Source organism: Falco biarmicus, chromosome 1 (assembly GCF_023638135.1).
Source record: "Falco biarmicus isolate bFalBia1 chromosome 1, bFalBia1.pri, whole genome shotgun sequence".
In the NCBI taxonomy this organism is placed as follows: Eukaryota; Metazoa; Chordata; class Aves; order Falconiformes; family Falconidae; genus Falco; species Falco biarmicus.
This window is the reverse complement of record NC_079288.1, coordinates 82,001,907-82,023,784: the sequence shown is the minus strand read 5'-3', so window position 1 is coordinate 82,023,784 and position 21,878 is coordinate 82,001,907. Positions and strand designations below refer to the sequence as shown.

Below are 21,878 nucleotides of genomic sequence, written 5' to 3'. Positions count from 1 at the left end.
TAGTGAGCCATATGGTTGCTGAGTAATACCATGAAATTCATGAAACAGGACTAGTGGCATGAACAATGTATTCCTAATCTGCAGATCTGTAGCTCTTCCACTGAAATTTGTCAAATCCTGCATAGACTTACGCTTTTTAAATTGAACTGCGCATACTTTAACTTAGGGAATACAGAAAAAGCAGTACAGCAACACAACCAAACAGGCCAGATGAACTGACTGTTTATCAAATAATTTAAATCGAGTTAGGAGCAGCATCAATTAAACGTGTTTGGTTTTGCATGCTCCCTATGAAATGGTTAGTGCAACAAAATGTTTGAAGCCTGGAACAGGATGGAGAAGTATGAGCCAAAAGTAAATTAATTCAAATCTTATTTTTATTCTGCATACCCAATCTGTGTGAAGCTCTTCAGACAATGGTCTGTAGCTATTAGAAACTGGAATGAGACTAAATCTCACCTTAAAAAAACTTGAAAGCAACTGCACCCAAAGCAGACAGTCTGCACCTGCTTGTCAGCAGGTCTTAAATTAGCTATTTAGTTATCTATACTTAAAAGAGTATGTATTCTGAGACTTTCAGATTTCTATACATGTGAACAAAGAGTAATACTGATAGTCTTCACGACGAAGATGTGTGATAGTGCTATTGTTTTTCTCTAAGCAGCAGCCACTACAGCATACCATTGTACCACACTGCTGCAGTAATTATAGAAAAGCCTACAAGTTCACTTTTGCCAGTATTGAGGTATTTCAAAAACTGCAGAGTCCACTAAAAGTCACAAAATATCAGTGAAAGTATTCCCCCGCTTTCATCAGTACTGATCAAAGAAAATCAACCTTTTCCAAGTGAATTTCAGCAAACCCCCACAAGAAAACAGGGCACTCTTCAAATAAAAATAGGAAGACTATCAACAAGAAATACATTAATAAAGAAAGAAACTGAGTGGTGTGACTTTGCATTATTGAAAACTATTACATACTTCCTGGGCTTAAACTAACATTTGGTGTTAGTCTTTTGTTTCACTGATTCTCTTGGGTTAAGAGTTACATGTCTAAAAATAATTTTCATACAAAGTACTTTCTTAATACAGTGTACATGATGCAGCAGTGTTTGGAGTTCTTTTCCTCTTCAAAAAAAGTACATTTTCCCTCTAAGACAGAAGGAAAGATAATTTATGTTGCATTGGAAAGCATGCAAGTATTAATGATGGGGAATGATGAAGCACACAAATGGCTTCCATTTTCACATTCAAAAACAAGTACCTGCAAATTAACACTAAAAGCAACTGGCCTATAAAGGAGCCACGTTTCCATGCCAACTGATCACAGAAATGCATATAATTCAACAAAAAATGAGTAACTTACAAAACAAGAAAATAAAGAAGAAAGCAGAAGTGCTGGAAATCAAGATCCTGACCATACCCAACTATTTTACAAGAATAGCAAAGAACACAACAGAAGATGCAATTTAAGATGTGAATGGTGTACAGCTAATGGCACTTCATCATTACAATACTTCTAAAAGCTATCATTCTCTAGTCAACAAGAAAAACAGGATACAGAACACCTCTATTAAGGAGGGAACAATACAATAGTAGCAATTCTTAGGGAGGTTTCACAGTTGGTAGACATAAAAGCACAAGTTACCATTCAGTGCACACCATCTCTTAAGATTTTATTTTTTGTCTTTATCTAAGAAGGTCTAGCTTCGTTCCTTATTGACGCTGACTTGTACTTGTGCAATCAGTCTGCAGAGCTGCTTGCAGAGTAAGGCAGTCCGCTATTTAAGTGTTAGTTGCAAAATCAAGTGCATTAGAAATGAGCAGATACATCTGCACACAAGCGGCTCACATAATGTGCACACACATATCTGACATAATTGAAATTTTGTACATGTATGAGTGACTTCACAACTGATAAAAAAATGCTACCACTTTCTGCACTACAGCAAAAAATAAGTTTTGAAGTTCATACATAAAATCATGATATACGTGGTCCACACATGTATGCACTTGCACATGGAAAAAACAAGACTTATTTTAAGCAAGGAAGCTTAGAAATATTGAATACAAAAGAATGCTACAGATCTAAACATTGCAGGTTCCAAGATACTGACATTTACATGCAATAAAATCATCAGTTTGAGTATTTGTTTCTTTAAAACCTAGAGAAATAAATAACTTCCAACTAAAAGGTCCATCAAAACTTGCGTTCTAAATGAATACAAACTGAAGAGAGGACAACAGAATTCTGTTTCTTGATATGTCTGTATTATATCAAGTAAGGAGGCAAAGCACTGTTCCTATTTAGTTCTTAAAAAGGTATTAAATCATTAGAAGTCTAAAAAGGATGAAAAATTATGGTCACAGAACTGGAAGAATCCCACCATTAACGCATTTTGGTGTATTTAAATTTTACTGGTTTTCTGCATGAACAGAGAACAGAAAGTTACAAGTGCTTGTACACATACCTACCGACTTCATACTTCCGTGAACATACAAATCATGTGACAACAGGCCTAGACACTGTATGGAAAAATGCAAAGTTTACATAAAATAACTTTTAGGTTCATTTACTAGCTTCAGTTTCTGTAGGAACCTCAGTGAAATCAGCGGATGAAAGGGAGTAATTAATTATATGGCCATGTTCCAGCTTACCCAGATAGCATGAAAGATTATGGGTTTCACCAGACTTTCTTCCTCTGTCAAATCAGAATTCACTATGAATTTAATTTTTAGATGTGACAGTTACTTGCTGCCCTTTTTAACAAGCATTGGTAATAAAACCCCATGCATTTTCTAGGAAAAGCTTTGCCATTTAAAGGAAAAAAAAAAAAAAAAAAATTAAAATCTGGTAGAAAAGACCTAAACTGAAAAGCTCTTGAATCACCAAGGTTATTTTTCATTGTTTATATCACAGCCACAGAAAACTGTAAACATTTAGCGTCCCTGAAGTTCTTTATGTTTCTGACTACCTTTCCCCAACTTTTACCTAAGGCTGTCCACAGCTAACTGACCCAGCATCGCTGTAGTTTTTGTAGAAGCTGAAAAATGGCAATTCATCTGGGTGAAGACGCCAGGATTTCTGCACGGTTTTTCATGTATAGACTGTTACTTTGAGACTGGCTGTACAGATACTAAAGTCCTGTCTGGGTTCCTCAAAAAAAAAATATTAAAAAAATCTACACATATGCTTAAGACACACTGAAGATTCCTAACTGATAAAACACTATAGGCAAAGTTATGTACTTCACAATAACCTTCGCAGTATGTAAACTGTTCAGCAACTCTGATAGCACAAAGATATGAATGCTGACAAGGAAAAATTTGTTTTAATAAATTTCTAAAGATCTTTATTATTATAGAAGTTACCCCTACTCAAAACAGCAGTAGCAACTGAAAGCTGTCAAGCCAGCCACAGAGCAGACAGTACCTGCACACCTGGCTCCACGCTTCCCTGAGTTTATTTCTGGTATGTTTTGGAAGGACCAGGGGTGGCAAACCTGAGTAAGATGAGAGGTCAATTCAGCTCCTTCACCTCTTCATCTATCATCAAAGAGACTCTACTGTTCTACACACACCTGTCAACTTTTCGGAAGCTTCTGAACGTTAGTACTGTAGTCACTACATTGTTTCACCACCATGTATGAAATCAGCGTTATGAAATGCCCAGCCGCATTGATTTTTCACACAGCACTGCCTTGGGCAAGATCCTAAATGGTAACAGAGCAGAAGATTCCATGTTAATTTAAATATAAACAGGAGAACAATAATCAAATAAAAAAAAAATCATTGTCAACGGCACAACAGCTGGGAGGGTTAACAGCAACAATTTCATGTTCAGTAACACATCTCCAATAGCCTTGGCCAGCACAGTCTGTTTATATAAATGGAAGAAAGAATGCTGCCCTGAACTTGCCCATTATCCCACAGAAAAGGTATTGTGGGAATGTTAACTTTCACCTGGCTGACTTCCAGATGCCGGCAGGAAAAAACACCCTTTTAAAATTTTAGCCAACTGAAGAATACTCCACATTTTTCACATTTTCCAATTATTTTAAGTTATGTATAAACTAACACAGGCCTTGAACTAAACCCATATAAAATTCACATAGTAAGATGGTAAGACTACTCTGCAAGAGAATGAGTCCAGGGGTCTAGGGTCCAAACCAAACAGCCAGTATCATATTTCAGAAACCACGACAGCTTTTTGGAAAGCCAGCGCATTTCTAGAACGGCAGAAACATTTGCAATGTCCATAAGAGCTCTTACCCGACAATGCCAACAGAACCTAAAAAAAGTGCCATCCCAATTTCAGCAACACAGCCCAATGCTGTGATGCAGACCTGGTACCACGTGACAAAGATGTTTGAAGCCTGCACTGTCACACAATTAGAATCACAGAATCATTAAGGTTGGAAAAGACCTTTGAGATCATCAAGTCCAACCGTTAACCCAGGACTGCCAAGCCCATCACTAAACCATGTCCCTAAACACCACATCGATGCATTTAAATTAACAAGAGAGAACTGCACCTTGCTATACAACTAATATCCAAATGGACCGCATGATGGAAACCACAACAGAAGAATCACAGGACAGAATCACAACACTGTTTAGGTCGAAAAGACCTTTAAGATTATCAAGTCCAACCATTAATCCAGCACTGCCAAGTCTACCACTACACCACGTCCCTAAGCGCCACATCTACAGAGATTCCACCACCTCCCTGGGCAGCCTGTTCTAGTGCTTGACCACCCTTGCAGTGAAGACATTTTTTCCCCAATACCCAACCTAAACCTCCTCTGGCGCAGCTTGAGGCCGTTTCCTCTTGTGCTGTTGCCTGTTATCTGGGAGAAGAGACCAACCCCACCTGGCTATAACCTCTGTTCAGGCCGTTGCAGAGCCACCGGGTCCCCCCCAGCCCCCTTCTCTCCAGGCTGACCCCCCCCGCCCCCCCAGGCTGGTGCCCCAGCCCCTGCCCGGCTCTGGACACGCTCCAGCCCCTCAGTGTCTGTCTGGCCGTGAGGGGCCCAACGCTGAGCCCAGGCCCCGCGGGGCGGCCCCACCAGTGCCCAGGGCAGGGGGACGGGCGCTGCCCCGGCCCTGCCGGCCACACCGTTTCGGACACCGGCCGGGACGCTGCTGGCCTCCTGGGCCACCTGGGCACGCTGGGGGCTCATGCCCAGCCGCTGCCGCCCAGCCCCCCCGGGCCCTGTCCCGCCGGGCAGTTCCCAGCCCCCTGCCCCCAGCCCGCAGCTGCCGGGGGCTGGTGTGACCCAGGGGCAGGGCCCGGCACTCGGCCCTGGGGACCCCCACACCACCGGCCCCGGCCCCTCGGCCCGGCCTGCCCGGAGCCCCCCGCAGAGCCCCCTGCCCCCGGCACAGCCACGCTCCCCCCGGCTTGGTGCCATCTGCAAACTGACCGCGGGTGCACTCGATCCCCTCGCCCACATCATCCATAAAGGCATTAGACAGGACTGGAGAGAGCCAAGCACAGCAACTGTGTGGACTGCAGAAGACCCCAAACCAAAATGAGCAAAAGTCCCCTTTCTGTTTTAAACAGAAGGCATTTTCCTTGCTCATTCCCATCTGGCACTTCAAGACAACTTTTAAGTAAAGACAGCTACTTGAGGTTTGTAATAGTTGTACAATGTGCAAACTCAAATTTAAAGAAATTATCCCTTACTATTTCTCTTCCCAAGTTCAACTGTTAAGTAAAAATAGCTTCCCATCATGTCTCTGCTCCAAACCTTCCTACCTTAGCAGGAGCTGAGTACTCAGTGCTATAGCATAACATCCCCATATTTCAGTGCACTGCACATGGAGCTGCAGCCTCATCACTTCCCCGTGTTTTGTTGGTCGGTTTGCACACATGCCCTGTCAAGCTAACTGGTGAAATACAACTTTCCAATTCAACTATGCAGGAGGGGTTTTTTGTTGTTTAAAGAGGAAGAGCTTTAATGGTGGAAAGTACATTTTTCATTTGAAAAAAAGTAAGCCTTTCAGTCACAGGAGAACGTTGTACAGCACTGTGTTCAGTCAAGTCATAGGCTGTGTTTTTATTAAGTGCATTTACCTTAATTCAGTACACAACTGAAAGCACACGCCTCCCAAATCACTTCCCTGTGATAAAACAAGACACGAACAGAGATACCAAGCACCTACTCAGAGCACAATTAACAAGAGAATCCTAGTCTGGTCGGTGCCATTTCCAACACATCCCAGAGTTCTTTCCCAGGTAACTTCACCATCACTATCTGCACTGAATCCATGGTGGGACTGAGCACAGAAAAATGAAGTGAATTATCCAATTATCCCAGGTCACTCCTGCAGGTAATCACAAGCGTGAAAAGACCACCAAGATAGTCTGGACCATTCCACACTGCCACTTAGGACATCTGCTACCACTGCTGTCTCTGCTCCCCTCTCCTCCAAGTCTCCTATCAATAATTAGAACAAACTTGCCTTGGAAGTCAGCTACCCTGCCTTCATTTTACTTCAGTGCTTACCTAAGATTTTTAGAAATGAGAAACTTATAGTGTAACAACAAAAAAAACCCCAACCAACAAAAAAAAAACAAAAACCAAACCCTTCAAAGATGTGATTCAGTTCTTCTGTAGGACATCCATTTCCTAACACAGATGCTTAGGTGCTTCAGTAGTTACTTTATAGAGAGTTATGAATCCCACACAAAGAAGTTTTATTTTGTACAACAGAACACGAACGCCCAATATAAAGTCACCACAAAGTACCACATTCTGATTTTGTTTTGCTGATTCCTAACTATATTAATGCAAATGTGAAATAAGTCTAGTTTACACTTACATAAAAGTTTAAATGGGCTTGCACTAGCTCAACTAACTTGATTTAAAATTCTACTTAATTAAATGTCAGCAATTTCCCAGGTATCACATGGCTTATTCATGGACTGGTTCTTTCACTATGCACTTTTGTGATCACAGAAATCTTAACAGACATGGTTATTTACTATTTGTAATAATAATAATCACTGTTTAATGTTTTTTTTTAGAGTTAGTCCTTTAAAATGAAAAGTACGTTTTACTAATTCTCTTCGAAAATCTGAGAAAGTTTGATTATTTTCGAGATACTTTTTTCCTGCACAAAAAAAATAATACTCTCCTGCCAACAGATCTTTAGGGCATTTCAACAGCTGCTGGAACTGTGTAAGCCATACTTTGAAAAATACGTAATTTCTATAAGACAGTATCCCCTTTTTCTTGCGTTTCCTGGGGGTGGGGTGTTCCCCTTTGACTCCTTGAGTGTATACAAAAATATTTTCTATTTATGTATTTGTTAGCACCTTTTTTAACGTATTTTTTTGAAAAAGCCACACAGCTCAGAAAAAAATCACTAACGGTTGAGCAGGCTTGAAAACAAGTCCAGAGGGAAGATGCTAGCAAAGTTAAGAAAACAAATGCAAAATCGGAACATTTACACAGTACTTCAGGACCTAGATTACCAACTCAATACAATATACCATTTTGTACTTTATTCACAGGACTAAGAAAATAAGATTCATGATTTTGGAGAGTCCTTATAATGCCAGTGCTCTCAACTGAGTGACAAAACTTGTTCCTCAGCTGCAGGTACTAAGCCAAACCAATCTCTGGACAACATTTTAACAGAAGGGTTATCCTGTAATAACTTGAACTTAGTATGTAGGATACAGCCAGGATCCCATGGATTTGTAAACCCACTCCAATTCTCCTTGATATCAACTCAAAGCTGAGTAACTTGACATCCTGGAGGATCAAAATCTGCTAGGAAAGGAAAAGTTGTGCCTGCAGCTTACTGTTCTCCAAATTCCTACTTAAAATCTTTTTTTTATTGCTTGCTCTAAGGAGATCATTCTCGCTGCTGAATACATAATGCTAGATTTAAATTTTAGATGGCTGCAGGGTTGTCATGAGATAAATACCAACCGCATTTGTATGCCTCTGTATTTACAGTAAGGAGGAAAGTCAGCTGGATTCAAGGATTCAAAACATGCAACCTTTCAAACAAAGACATGGTAAGAGAAAGCTTTAAACAGAGGACTGCCAAATACAAACAACATACACAACCAAACCCAAAAGGCAACATATGGTGAAACCCTTTCAAAACCATACAATACTATGGGAATTAAGTAAATTTCAAACTCCCCTGCAATACTCTCGTCATAGCTAATTTGTGACTTCCTGTACGTTCAGTACTAACAGTACAATGGAGCCTCTATTGTGAGCCTCCTCCCACAAGCTTTTAAAAAAATGCAAGACATGATTTTTATCTAGACTGGCGTGGCTAAAATACATCCCGCTCTGCACAGATAAAAGGTTATTTTCTTAGATACTGCTTTTGCTTGTAAAAATAAAAAATAAAAATCTACTCTGGTTGTGCTGAGTCCAAAGTTCACAAAGGAGTAGTGCCTTGGTAGCTGAAGTGATGACCATGGATCTCAGGCATGGCAGATGCAGGAAGCCGCTTTAGTTTTAGGATAACAAGATTGTGCATTAAGAACTATCCGCAAATTCAACACAATTCAAATAGGTTTTGACAGTCTCGCAGAAGCAAAATTGACGGAAATTTGACAGAACCAAGGAATAAAGTGACTGCAGTATTAACTACAAATCTTGATTGAGGGTGAAGGTAGTAAGTCCTTCAGGTGCAAGTAACTGGTTCACAGAGGTACCAAAAACTGATACTGCATTTTTTTTCCATATTAAAAGGGTCCTGAAAGCTAATGCAACAAAACCAGAATGAACAAGACTTTCCACACCAAAACCTGGTAGCAGAAGTGAAAGACCGCAATCCCGGCACAAGGCAGTCTAGGAAAGGAGAACAAGTAGCAGAGGCTGACTTTTAGCATGCAGGACAGAATTTGGCGAGGACACAAAATGAAACCTAAAATTCTGCAGTGGCTTCAGTCAGTGCCTTAACGACCTTTCTTAGTCAAGACAGTGTATTAAGATAAAGACTTAACAAGCCAGTTCCAGTCAGCATGGGAATGTACACATGCAACACTGAATTACTGAAGATCACTTCTCAGTAATGCTGATTATGTGAACGGGAAAATCAAGAGCATGAGAAAGGTTGATACACATTAATGCTGTTCACTGAAGCACTAGACATGCATTAAGATGGTTGGTAGACCACAAATGTGAAAACGCTCATTATCTGGTTGAAAATAAACAGTTTAATACATCTGGTACAACACATTAAAGAGAAAAAATATTTAAGGATCAGTTTAAGAGTTTGGAGACTGTCTTGTGGTTATCTCTGTTTTGTCCTGCATGACTATGCAAAGACTAAAGCTAGATGCTCCACAAGAGACAAACCGGCTGCAACCATTTAATGAAATCTGACTCATCTGGGAATTTTGATCAGGTGCTTCACACCACTGTTTCTGCTAAACCATACATTTTCTTTATGGGATTGAGAGTAGCATGCTGCAAATACGCAAGAAGCAACGGTAATTTTGGACAGCTCACCTTACAACAGAGGGCTAATTCTGAAAATCCAAATTCAAGTAAAAGTCTCACAGAAGCCAACAGGAATTCTGCAACTACGAATTAAAGATACTGCGATCTGCACCAATGGCAAAGATATTACTGTCTGTCAGCCCCTAGCAGCACCTCTCGCTGACTGTAGGTATGACTAACAGCTGCCTGGGGCAGCACTCCCTTCCTGCAAATCCTCCTGCGGATCACCTCAATCTGACTGGAAAGCATGCATCTCAGTACAGCTTCTTTCTGGCTCATTCTCCCAACTTCTGACTCACCCAGGGGTTACAATGACATTCTGCAGAATGAAAAAATGTAAGCGTAGTAGATGATGATGAAAATAACTTGCAGTGCTGCTTCCTTCCTGGCTTTCTTCTGAGCTCTGACTTGCCACTGCGCTAGCTGAGTATGATGCAGGACAGCACACTGGCCACTGCTCTACTTGGCCAGGTACAAGACTTTATGGTGCACAGTGTATGCTCCCTGCCATAACAAAGGAACATAAACGGCAGTGCAGCAAGAAGAGCCTTGGAGAGTTGGATTTGCTATTCCTGCTGTCACCAGACAGCAGCCATAGGCTAATTCCTACTGACTGTTTGGAGGGTGGGAGAGAGGAACAATCCGCCACATGGCAGCAGCAACAACAGTCAGCTTGGCTTTCAGTCTTCAACATGAGCAAAACAAAAAGCAGGACCACTCTCTTTTGCTGCCCCTAGAACTCACCTTTCCGAACCACTGTCTACTTTACCTGTGGTTAGACGCTGCTCTGTCCCAGACAAGACGAGGGCCTACATTCCTTTTGCACAAGACCAGACACACATACATAAATGCACATAACATTGGGCTGCCCATCATGGTTTCCCAACTACAGGCATTTCTTGATTCTGAACATCATGTGTCAACTGAGCACTGAAGGTGGCAAAAGCAATGCTTGCTTTAAAAAGGCGGCGAAACAGTTACGCTCTTGTTATGTTTCGTGTGGCAGTGTGAGAATTAGTTGCAAAGCTTCCAGCATGACCCACTGGGACAGACCTCTCGGCAGTCATCACAGGGTGTGTCCATGTACGACAGCAGAAAGTGGAATCTACCAAAAAATACTGAGGCTGTTCAGGAAGACCGTTAGTGCACATCCAACAGTAAGAAATCTGGACTGCATACAGGAGTTTGGAATTGCGACTCAAGTAAGAAATGTTTCTCTGCCTCCTTTTTTCTTTTTTTTTTCCTCCTGTGAGTTGGCATCAGAGCTCCCCTAAAAAGACTAAAAAGAGAGGAGGGGTAATGTGGCGAGTACGGGCATACATACAGAGTCAGAAACCGTGAACAACTTTCACTGCAGACTTATGTAACTTTGCCGGTGGTGACACAACTCGTTGAAAGTGATTTGGTGGTGGATAAGGGATATCTACTGACCTGTAAATAGAACTATTAATATGCCTTAAAATACCTCATGTAAAGCAAAATTATATAATCACATTACCTCGTGTTTTAATACTGAAGCTACAAAGGCTACAACACATGTAACAGAAATAAAAGCTTTCTATTAAAACCTCAACTTCACAGTTACTCTGAGCATCAGTCCCAGCCCTGAAGCCAGCTGTTTCTGGTTTTTGTAGAGAATTCCTTCTGCCTGACTACCCTGGCAGGTACACTGCAAGAAGTTCCTTGAAAAAAGCAGGTATCATAAAAGATGAAAATGCAGACATGAGCAATAGTCATCCAAAATAAATACCAACATGAAACATGCTATAGCATTAGCAACATTTAGTTCAAAGAAAAAAAAAATCAAACAATGTCAATTTTCAATTATGTTGATTAGACTTAAACTGGATAATTAGTACATGGAATAATAACACAGGAAACATGATACGTTTGAGATGAAATGACAAAAATATTTCATAAAAGAGACAAGTTAATTTATAATAATCTCCCTCAAAAATTAAATTCTTGCTCTGCTATAGCAAACATAAACGTGTTATGTTTCACACATCAAAAAATAATTAACCTATTTATCTAATACATATTTTTCAGGAGACATTTCTTTTGAGTGATGTCTTTTTATTTGGAATTTAATTTTACCTTGTGAGCTTTCTGCACCTCCCCCCCCCCCCCCAGCTTATTATTTCATTAATTTTACTTCTGCAGCACCCACAGAGGTAAAGACCTTGGTTGGGGTGGCTGTCCCTCTGCCAGCTAAGCGAGCAGTGGTGCCAGCTCCTGCCCAGGCTCTGGTGCTCCTGGCAGGCAAAGCCTGAGGGTGCAGCTGAGGCACGCTGTGCTCCAGATACTCCCCGGCCCCAAAGTGGCCACAGATAGCAGCTACGAGGCGGCACAAATTAGATGAGCCCCGGGACTTTCTCATATTCCTTTGAGGAACCGGATAGGTCTCTGGTCAGGTCCAAAAAGAATTTGAAGTTTTTATTAATTTCAACCACCAAACCAAAGCTGAATATCAAAGGATAGGGCCTCACAAGCACCTAAAAAAGTCCAATCCAGGGACTCACAGCACCCGTTTTCACATCATAAACAACATCAGACACTTAACTCTGCTTCCCCCTCCCTGCAATACCGCCCCGTAAGGTCGTGCATCAATTTCAGCCAGCCAACACTTTGATGCTGCCAGATTCCCAAAACACTTCTGAGCACGTCAATCATTTCGGGAGATGGGCTAAGGATCACAGTGCATTGGAAAAGATCTTATCGTAATCACAGCTCAGAGAACCTAAAACGCCCACCACAAGTGGAAGCGCTGCTGCACTCCTCCAGTTCTCCCAGAGGAATAACCAGTGAGGGAGCAAAGGGTTATATTCTAGCAGGAAATGTTAATTTTAGATTTATCTGTAATGCATGTTTGCTATCTTTTTCCTGATCGATACAAAGATTAAAACGAATCATCACCTTTGCTCTCATGGCAGTAGGGTAGAAAGAGACCTAAAACCACAGCTGGGAACTTGTCTTCCCTAACTGTAAATCCATTGCTACACTGTCTGGGAGTGAGAAAGCACGTGCAGCACAGGAACTAAGGCTAAAGGGCCATGTACTACAACTTTTATCCTCACCTTAAATTTCAGGACACATATTAAAAGTGTAACTCCATCTCTACTCTCACACTAAATAAATAATTATGGGGCCAGAAGGTTAGGGAGCCTCAGACGAGGCTGCTATGTTGCTATACTGCCAACTGCTATGGGATTTGAAAGCTTGACACATGCTGGAGTGTATCACCTCATCAATGTTCCCAGCTGGCTTGGGAGACGAAAACCTAAATACTACTCCTAAAGGCAGGTCTCTAACACACAAGTAGCCAACCTCTCCAGTTAAGATCCCAAAACCATAGTTATTACAAATGCATAGTAAGTAAGGAAAGAAAATGGCAACAAGAGACCATAGGCCGAAGTAGTTGCATGGTTTCCCCTAAGTGTTACATTTCACGTAAGCAAATTAACAATCATGTTGCTTCTCCACGTCTTTACTTAAAAGATATTTAAATCTGTGCTTTTCCATACACTTACTGCTGTCCAAACTATTTTCTTGTAAAATAAGCTTGTGGGTTTGGTTTTCTTCTTCATTTTTATGGTATTCAGGTAAACAGTTACTTTGGGATAACATCAGTTTTCTCCCCAAAAGAGACTACCCAGCCTAGTCGCCGATCTGCAGTAGATGTTCTTGCTTGATAAGGAGGGATTGACTTTGTGTTTCAAAACCACGCTGCCAAGTGCACTACTGTATCTGTACGATAACGCTTCACAGTATCCAGCCCAATCCTAATCTCTTGGATCACACCTTCGGCTAAGAACTGCAACTGCTCTGTTTACATTGTAAACAAAACAATAACTCTTAGAACCTAAGAGATTAGTAAATTGAAGCATTGCACATTTTTAACAAATTTATCTTTACGATACAGAAGGACAAGTCAAGAGCTAACCAAACTGACAAACCTAACGGCACTTGTAATTTGTTTTGTCACGCTACCAGGAACTCCACAGTATGACAAAGTATCATCGCGTATGCAATATGTACGATGATCAGCTTTTTACACGTAGTATATACTGTATGATCAAAAGCTGCATGCTCCAGCTACTCCTTAACTACATATGCCAACAGTGGACTGAAAAATTCACAAAGGTGACTGTAGTAGTTTCATTTCAAAATAGTTGTTTCATTGACTAAACTTTTCTACTAAGCATGACTACCGCAATTCTCAGGATTATTACTACTTTATCTGCCAATTCAGTAATTAAATAACACATCCCTTGATGGAGAAACGCTGGATCTATGTTATTTGGGGGTGGGTGGGGGTAGTGTGTGCAATTACAGGACAGAGAAACTACCACTGACTCTGCACCAATTTATGCCTTCTATGCCATCAAACAAATGCAGCGAAACTCCCTTCACGTCCCAAGTATTATTTTACATTAACAATGACAAAAATGAGGGAACAGTTTAACTCTCTCAGTTTCTCCCATCTGTTTACAGATTGCAGCCACCCCATAAACATCTATTTCTTGTTCAGACTGGAAAACTGTGGCAGGCTGAGGGCAGAGGGTTGTTTGTTTCATTCCGGTTTGAAATAACACTTGTGAATTGCGAGTGGACAAAATATTTTGTCCCTAGCTTACCCTCAGGATGGCTGACATAATAATAAACAACCAAAAGGATATTATTTGTCAAACCCTAAGGAATTCCAATATCAAAATCTTGCTGCCTTTGGGGGTCAATAAAGAGCAACCTTATAAAATATACTAAAGTTAGCAGTTTGGGCTGCTAATTTTATGTGCCTGCTTCACCAACGCACAGCTAAAAATAGATAAAACAGATAAGAACATAGAACAAAGAGATGCACTGGACAATTATCTTTCTACTAGCATAGTCAACACTGAGCTTTTAAAACCCTTTTATTTATAAAAGGATAGATTTTTAAAGCGTTACTCAATGGGATTTCAATCTACAACTGAAATAATTTAAATATATTTTATTTTTCTCAGTATTTTCTTGTTCCCCTCCTAGTGGGATACAATAATGAGATTTAAAATATTTTAATAAGGGCATCAGGCTACTTGCCAAGGGGCTCGAATACTAAATAAGAATATTTACATCCTCTAAGACCCAGGAGGAGGAATCAGCATGATGCACTTGAAACATGTATGTACATCACAAATATGATAGTTAATTTTAATTCACTGGGAAAAAATACACATTCACTTCAGTTTATTAGGCCTCATTATTTTCAATGAGGCTAAAGGGATGATTATCTTTAGCTGCTCCATCATGGCCTAAAAGCAAACATTCTTCCTGATAAGGACAACAATTATTAAAATATAAGGCAATGTTAAATTGTTTAATTGAAGTTACAACAGGTGAAATTTTGAAAACCACCGCTCATAACAGTGTTTTCTACCACTGCTGTGTCGAGATTGGTACTACGACTGAAATCCTGACTTTTGAATTTATTTTTTTTTAGAGGAAAACAAAGCAGAATAACTGACTGACTCATATCTACACAGTAAATGGGTTTATTCTCTGCTTTGTAGCCTTCTTCTGGTATCATTTGCTTACAAAATGATAGTGTTTATAAACAGAATCGACATTCTGTCTCCTTATGTCTGGGGAAGAAAAAAAAAAATCATCTTCAGATTAACATGACAATTTATGCCAAGCAGTTCTTGGAGGCATATCTGTTAACATCATGCCATGCATATTATTCATGTTACCTTAAAAACCAGCAGCAATCCATAAATGATTTGCTAGCCCATGTTTAAAAAAAAAGGGAAGAGGAAAGAAAGAAAAAGATAAATTCAGATTTACGGAGATAAGCCTTACCTCTCAGACACATAACCCGTCCGCAGATTTAGCAAAATCATTTCAAGAGCCAGGCCTTAAGCACTTTTTACAGAAATAAAACGCCGCTTTTAAACTTCCTGTTTATTGAAATATTAGCACAGCTTTTTTTCCTCCACGGCACTTTCCCAGCGTTTCTCTGCAGTTAGAAGCCAGGGCACCGCTCACCCCCGAGCGAAAGGGACCGGGCCGGGGGGCGGCGGGGGGGGGGGGGACACGGGACACAAACCCCCCCAGATTAACATTCCGTATGCAGTTTCAGCGCCGTTTGACTTTTTTATTTTAAGGACGAATTGCACCCGCAGCCGACTTCCAGCCCCCTGCCTGCGCCTCCCCGCCTCCCCGCGTTTGATTTTTATTTCTCTTTATGTGTTTACTCACACTCCCCAGGTACCGCCCGCAGCCAGCAGGCAAAGTTGCGGCGGCGCTGCGGCCGTCAGGGCAGCCCCGCTCCCCGCGGCGGCCGGGGGTGCGCGGCGGGGCCGGCAGCAGCGGGGCCGGGCACACAAAGCGCGGCGGCGACGGGGGCCGATGGCGCACACCCCCACCCCCACCCCTCGCCCTCCTCCTCTCCCACCGCCGGTCCCCACCGCCGCGGACCAGGCCGGCGCGACGCGACGCGAGGCCGGAGCTCGTTACCTAGAGGCAAGCCCTTGTTTAGTAAGTGAGAACTTCCCATTGAAACGCTACGTCCGCGCTCGCCGCGGGGAGGAGGCCGGGGGGGCACCGCCGCTCCGCAACGGCGAGGCTGGCAATAAAAATACAAGCCGCCGCGGCATATGGCGGCTACTCCGTGGGCGCCCCTGAAGTGAGGCGCCGAGGCGCGCGCCCGCGCGCATGCCCTCCCGCGCGCCCCCGCCGCGCGCACGCGCGCCGCCCGCCGCTGCGCGGGGGTGGGGAAGTGGCCGCTGCCTCCTCTGCCGCCGCTGCCGCGGGCGGGGCTTCCGCGCCCCGGCTCGATCTCCTGGTTCGAGGCAAACGGAGAAGATCGAAAGACGGCGGGGCGGGAGCAAGCGGGCCTACAGCCTCACGCTGCCGTTCGCCGGCGTCTGGTTCGTGGGTGAGACGAGAGAGCACCGACACCTCCAACTGCTTTTGGGAGCCGGTGCTGCCACTTTATCCTTTTGGTTTGGTTAAACTTTAACAAAGTTAACACTAGCCACATTCGATGGCCTCCCTGGCATCCCAAAACACTGGCACTTCTGATGCTTCATTATTTTCTGCAATTCGCTTAAGGCTCTTCTCCCTTATAAATTAACAAGGATGGGAAAAATAACCCAAAACCAAAACCCTAGAACACTCTAATTATACCTAGTGAGTATAAGCGAGGTTTTCTGCTTCATGCATCACCAATCCACCCTTGGAGCCCCTGGCCCAGAACTATCCCCGGTCCCACTGGGGAAGCAGCAGGGCTGGGGCCAGCACCACCATGAATGCGGATGGCTTTGGAGCCAAGTTGGCCAAATGCTGGTGGTGTTTCTCATCGGGGACATCCCTGCACATTTCCATCCAGTCCAAAGCGCTGGGTGATGGGTGCCAGGCCCTCTTCAATCCTCACCCTGGGTCCCTGAATGAGAAAGCATCGCTTTATTGTCAACGGACCAGCCCTTACTCCAGGTGAAGCGCCCCGGTAACAGGGTCCCGGCCTGCAACTCCCACACGGGGGTCCCCAAAACGAAGGCCCAGGCCTGCTCCCCTGGAAAGCCTCACAGGCTACAACAAGGGCCAGTTCTATGCTACTGCCTGGCGGCACCAAATTAATCACAACGTATAACCTATTTATGCTACTCGCACCACCCTGCATGGGGGTCAATGCCCAGAAAAGGCTGTTGGAGCCAACAGGCGCCTTTTTGGGGAAGGAAAGGCCCAGCCCCAGCGCAGGTCAGCCCCCGGGTGCCAGTGCCTCCGCTGCGTGCCCTGGCCACCTACACCCACCGCCCAGCTCCACTCGCCCCTCGGCGCGGAAGGCCCGCCCTCACTGACGAGGGATGTAAGCAGAAATGTAGTATTTTGCCTCTGCGCTGCCCCAAGCGGAACCAAGACAGAGATGTGGGTCGAAAACAGGCGTCACCGCCGCCAGCTCCCAACGCGCGGCAGCCCCTCTCCCCCACTCCCTGCCTGCACCCGGGGAGACCCCCGAGAGCCCGCCATTCGCCTGCCCACCGAAACAGCGGTGGCGGCGGCGGACGAAAACCAAAGTCGGCGAGGCGCCCCCGCGGCCTGCTGGGTCAGCTGACAGCGGCCCCGCCCCGCCCCGCCCGGGTGAGGGAAGGGGGGAGGGTGGCGGCGGCCCGGAGCGCCGCCATGGGCCGGCGCTGCCGCCTTTTTCCCGGTACCGGGCGCTCTGGGTCCGGCCGTCTGAGAAAGTTTTGCGCCTCTCGCAGAGCCGCCCCCCTCCTCCTTATTCTTGGCTAGGAAGTGGAGCCGCGGCCGGGAGCGGGCAGGGCGCTCGCTTGTTCCGTCCCCTCCCCACAGGCCAGCCCGGCGAGCGCAAACCCCATCTTTTGCATTTTCCAGAAATAAAACGCTTGTTTCTGCCAGCGGTGACGCCGCAAACGGCCCCGAAGCCCGCGGTGCCCCAGCAGCACTTCGGGGGTGCCGGGGGACCCCTCGGATACCGACCGGGAGACATACACACACACACACACACAGGCGCGACAGGTTAACCGCTGATAAAATTAAGCTATTGAGGCTGCTCTGTGCCGAGCCGGGCGGCAAACCCGCCCCGGTTCCCCTCTGGCGGGGGCAAGTGGCACAGCTCGTACCGGCGGGGGGCGGGGGGATGTCGGCCCGCGCCCCCTCCGCGTCCCCGGCTCCCCCGCCCGGCTCCCGCACCTCTCACACGTTTTTTAATCGTTTTGCGGGATGACCTAAGAGTTAATTATGCTGACTGCACCGCTGAACGCCGGGACCGTGGGTGATTTTTTGATTTTTTTTTTTGTTATTATTACAAACTAGCGCGCGGGAAGGGAGGGGGTAGACACGACGATTTTTAGAGCTTTTTCTGGATTCTGCGGGATTGGTCTGCGATAATTACAGTACCCGCGGTGATAGGTGCGTTAGAGGTAGCTACTACTAATAGTCACAGGGCAGCAAACATTGGTAATTCTCTTTGGTAAAGACATGCCTGATATTGGGCACAGATCATCTTCTCTGTGCTTGTATAGGCACAGGCTGTAGATTTTCCTGTGGTTTTGGGGGTGGGTTGGTTATTTGAGAGGGGAATATTTGAACTCAAATGTTACAAAAGGTGGTTTCAGCCTCCAAGCTGAGTGCGTTTCACAAATCCATTCCAGGCACAAATAAAGGAGTTTAGCTTATAGACACCCTTTAGCAACTTGGCTCCAGCTCCCTAATAACTTGTTTTCCCCCATCATTCTCCAGGTAGTGTCCATTTCACGGGGTTAACCAGCAGGATTGGGAGGTAACGCCCAGGACAAGTTTATGCAGCCTCTGACTTATCTTCATTTTCCTCCTGTATTCATGGAAAAGCCTTCTGTGGCTCACTACAGATGTCTCAAGACATCCCTCAAACAACATAGTTTCTCTAGATTCTCACTGTGCATCACTAGGGCAGCATCTAGCTGAGCGCCTCATGTGGGGTTTGTATAAATAAACAAATTTGGTTTTAATCACTTTAAAGTGGTTAACCACTTTATTGCCATTTATAGATGTTAGCAAATATAAAAATATATACATATCAAAGCTGTAAGAAGAAAATCATGTTTGGGGGGGGGTTGGTTGGTTGTTTTGTTGGGTTTGGTTTTTTTTTTTGCACTACTTAAGTTGCCATGTGGCAAAGTATTAGCAGGAACGAACATTAGGGGTAAAACAGGCTTAAACCGCAAGTGAAATATCTGTGAATACCAACATGGGTATGGAGTTATCTCTGGGAAAAATTAAGAGAGTGGAAAATGAAAATTCAGAAAAGAAATTAAGGAATCAGTTACATTTTTTTGTAGAGAAACATAAACAGATACAGACAATGAGACCATGTCCTTGGTGGGGTTACATGACTGGGCAAATGTTTAGTTCTAAACTGGAACTGCTGCTTCGAGTAGGGAGGGGAGTGTGGTACAAAATATTATGACAAGGGGAGTGCTCTAAGTGAGGATAAGTTGGCATGATGAACAGATGGAGTATTCAATAACAGGAGGTTATTAATACTGCAGTTTGGTATTCTCTACACTACTTCATGAAGGGATTCATATGCTTGCTCTTTTTCCTTTCTGATTGTACACTGACTTAAATACACACACTGTAGGTAATGCCGGACTTGGTTCCCTCCCAGCACACACAGGCATACATCACAAATTGCTGTTTCCTGAGAAAACATCAAGGGCTGGATCCTCAGCTGATTGTAACCCAGCCAACTGTGTTCTTTTCAACAGCAGAAAGTTGACTTGCACCTGCTGAAGGAGAGAGGTTATCTGACCCTGTCTCCGCAGTCAAAAGGTCTCTCCACCCTGCTCCTTCACAGCTGCAACGAGGCGCCTGCTTTACAGAATAAACTATGAGGACTCTCTGGATGGAAAAGAAAACAAAATAACCCAAGAGGAACTGAAGTTTTCCTTCAGAACACAATGCAATGATCTTTTCTGTTTAAGAAAATCAAGCTCACCTTCACCCAGAGTTCAGCCCTGCTCCCCTATACGGCTTTCTGTGACCTAGTTTTAGCCCAGACATGAGAAAATCCAGGAGCACACCAGCTGACTCCAGTCACGCCTTCTGCTGCACCCATCCGTTCCACTTCCTATGTTCTCCAGCTTGCCTCTGCATCACCAAACATTCAGTCACCCTTTGCATCTTTTAGACTGTGGCTTATACAGCTACAATATAAGTAAATCTTCCACAAAGCGTAACAACCCCCATCCTCCTATCACATTTTGGCACTCCTGTCACCACAGCTATTTTATTTTTTGAACAGTAACGTTACACAGCTGAGTGTCTTCTGTGTTTTGCACTAAGATTTATGGCATTTTTTTAAAGCCCCCAAACTGTTTCTTGGCTTAAGACTCAGCTGGAGAAGCGCATGTGCTGAAGAGTAAATACATTGTTTCAAGTGTATCTGTTAACAGCCATATGTATAATTTAAGTACAAGTTTTATTCCCCTCAGAATGTCTAATCAGAAGGGCATGACCTTGGGCTTTCACAGATTAGATACATTAGGGTATGATATCTTTAGCAGATGTGACTTTAAAGATACTGAAAGAGGAAGTTCTACTGTTGTATCGCCTAAGCAACGAGCCGAGATACATGTTGAAGGCTTTCTAGAGGGAATAATGAGGTCTGACAATATTCTTCATCTACTCAGATTGTGTACTTACGGATTTTCTTTAGTTTGTCATAGCTGTGCATGATGGTTCCTTCATGCATGTTTTTGCTTCATTATCAAACACGCATCATTCATTGTAACAGTTTTTAAAGCAGTCATTTTAAAACCTGCATTTTAATCAAAATGTAAGATTATATTTCAATGGGGTATCTTGACTTTTGTCAACAGTAAATCTTGGAGATGCTATTAGGAGATCCTAAAAGGGATTTATGGCAGAAGAAAAAAATGGTTGGATAAAGTAGGCCCAACACTTAAACTTTATGCTGAAAATAGATCTTTAAAATGTGTAATCAAAATAAGTCAATTCAATTTATTTAAAATCTGGAAAGAAAACTTGGTTTGCATTTAAATATTGCCTTAATTCCTTCGCTCAGATCCTAAAAAGCCTTTGTTTATAAAACACACACGTAGAGATCAGTCTACTTTCATTTTGCAATTGCATATTTTAATTACAGCTGCTTTTTTTTTTTTTTTTTTTCATAAAACATCCTCTGTGTGAAACTTCCTGCTGTAGGAAGTTAATGCTCTTTGGCTGATGTGAAAGAAAAAGCCATTTTGGAGAAACATTTTCAGCAGGTTCTGAGGGGAAAATGGAAAAAAAGAGTAATTGACAAAAGGGAAATACTTCATCTTTAAGAAATGGTGGTCATCACAAGCATGAAATAGAATACAGGACCTTCATCTACTGTTAAAAAGAAGGTTTGCTGAAGGATCAAAGTTGTAGATTAAAGTTCCACTTAATGAACAAGAAGTTCAGCTGTGTCAAACATTCAAAGTCATTTTTTAAATGCCAAATGTGCATTGTTCCTTTCTCAAAATGGAATAGCTATACTCACTCTGTGCTGGAAATACCAGCTGTACAAAAGTGAAAAAAGCTTGCAGCGTGCTGAATACATAGAGGAATAAATTCAAACCAGTGAACACAAAAAGCCTCTCTCCTCTGATGTTATCTGTATTAAGTGACTAAGGGATTTTCTTCTTGATCTCACCCTCTTCATACAAGTGCTAAAAACACAAGAACCAGGGCGGAATTAAATCCTCTGCATTTTCTGGTTATCGTGAAATGAGAGGTATCATTTTCCATCTAGTCAGGAGGAGTTAACAGACCATTTCCAGGAAGGTCTGTGTTCTGGCTGAAGAGAAAAAGAAGATGGAGATGAACAGCAGAAGAAACCTATCGAGAACCATTAGTGGATGTCAGCCAC

The 21,878-nt window shown here is 43.3% G+C and overlaps 1 protein-coding gene across 9 annotated transcripts in view; it reads right to left on the bottom strand.

Moving 5' to 3' along the window:
• The window catches only part of CTBP1 (C-terminal binding protein 1), a 251,580-nt gene that overhangs the window by 54,165 nt on the left and 175,537 nt on the right, over positions 1–21,878 (bottom strand). For 2 of the 9 annotated variants that reach the window (XM_056340839.1, XM_056340808.1), the window contains exon 1: positions 15,977–16,194. The exons of 4 other annotated variants lie outside the window; for them this stretch is intronic. Coding sequence is in view for 3 of the 5 variants with exons in the window: in XM_056340808.1 (XP_056196783.1) it covers positions 15,977–16,016 (40 nt within the window). In the remaining 2 variants the exon portion in view is untranslated. Of the gene's footprint in view, positions 1–15,319; positions 15,339–15,976; positions 16,197–21,878 lie in introns of those variants that run through there. 3 more of the 9 variants (XM_056340815.1, XM_056340822.1, XM_056340830.1) reach the window with 3 other exon arrangements.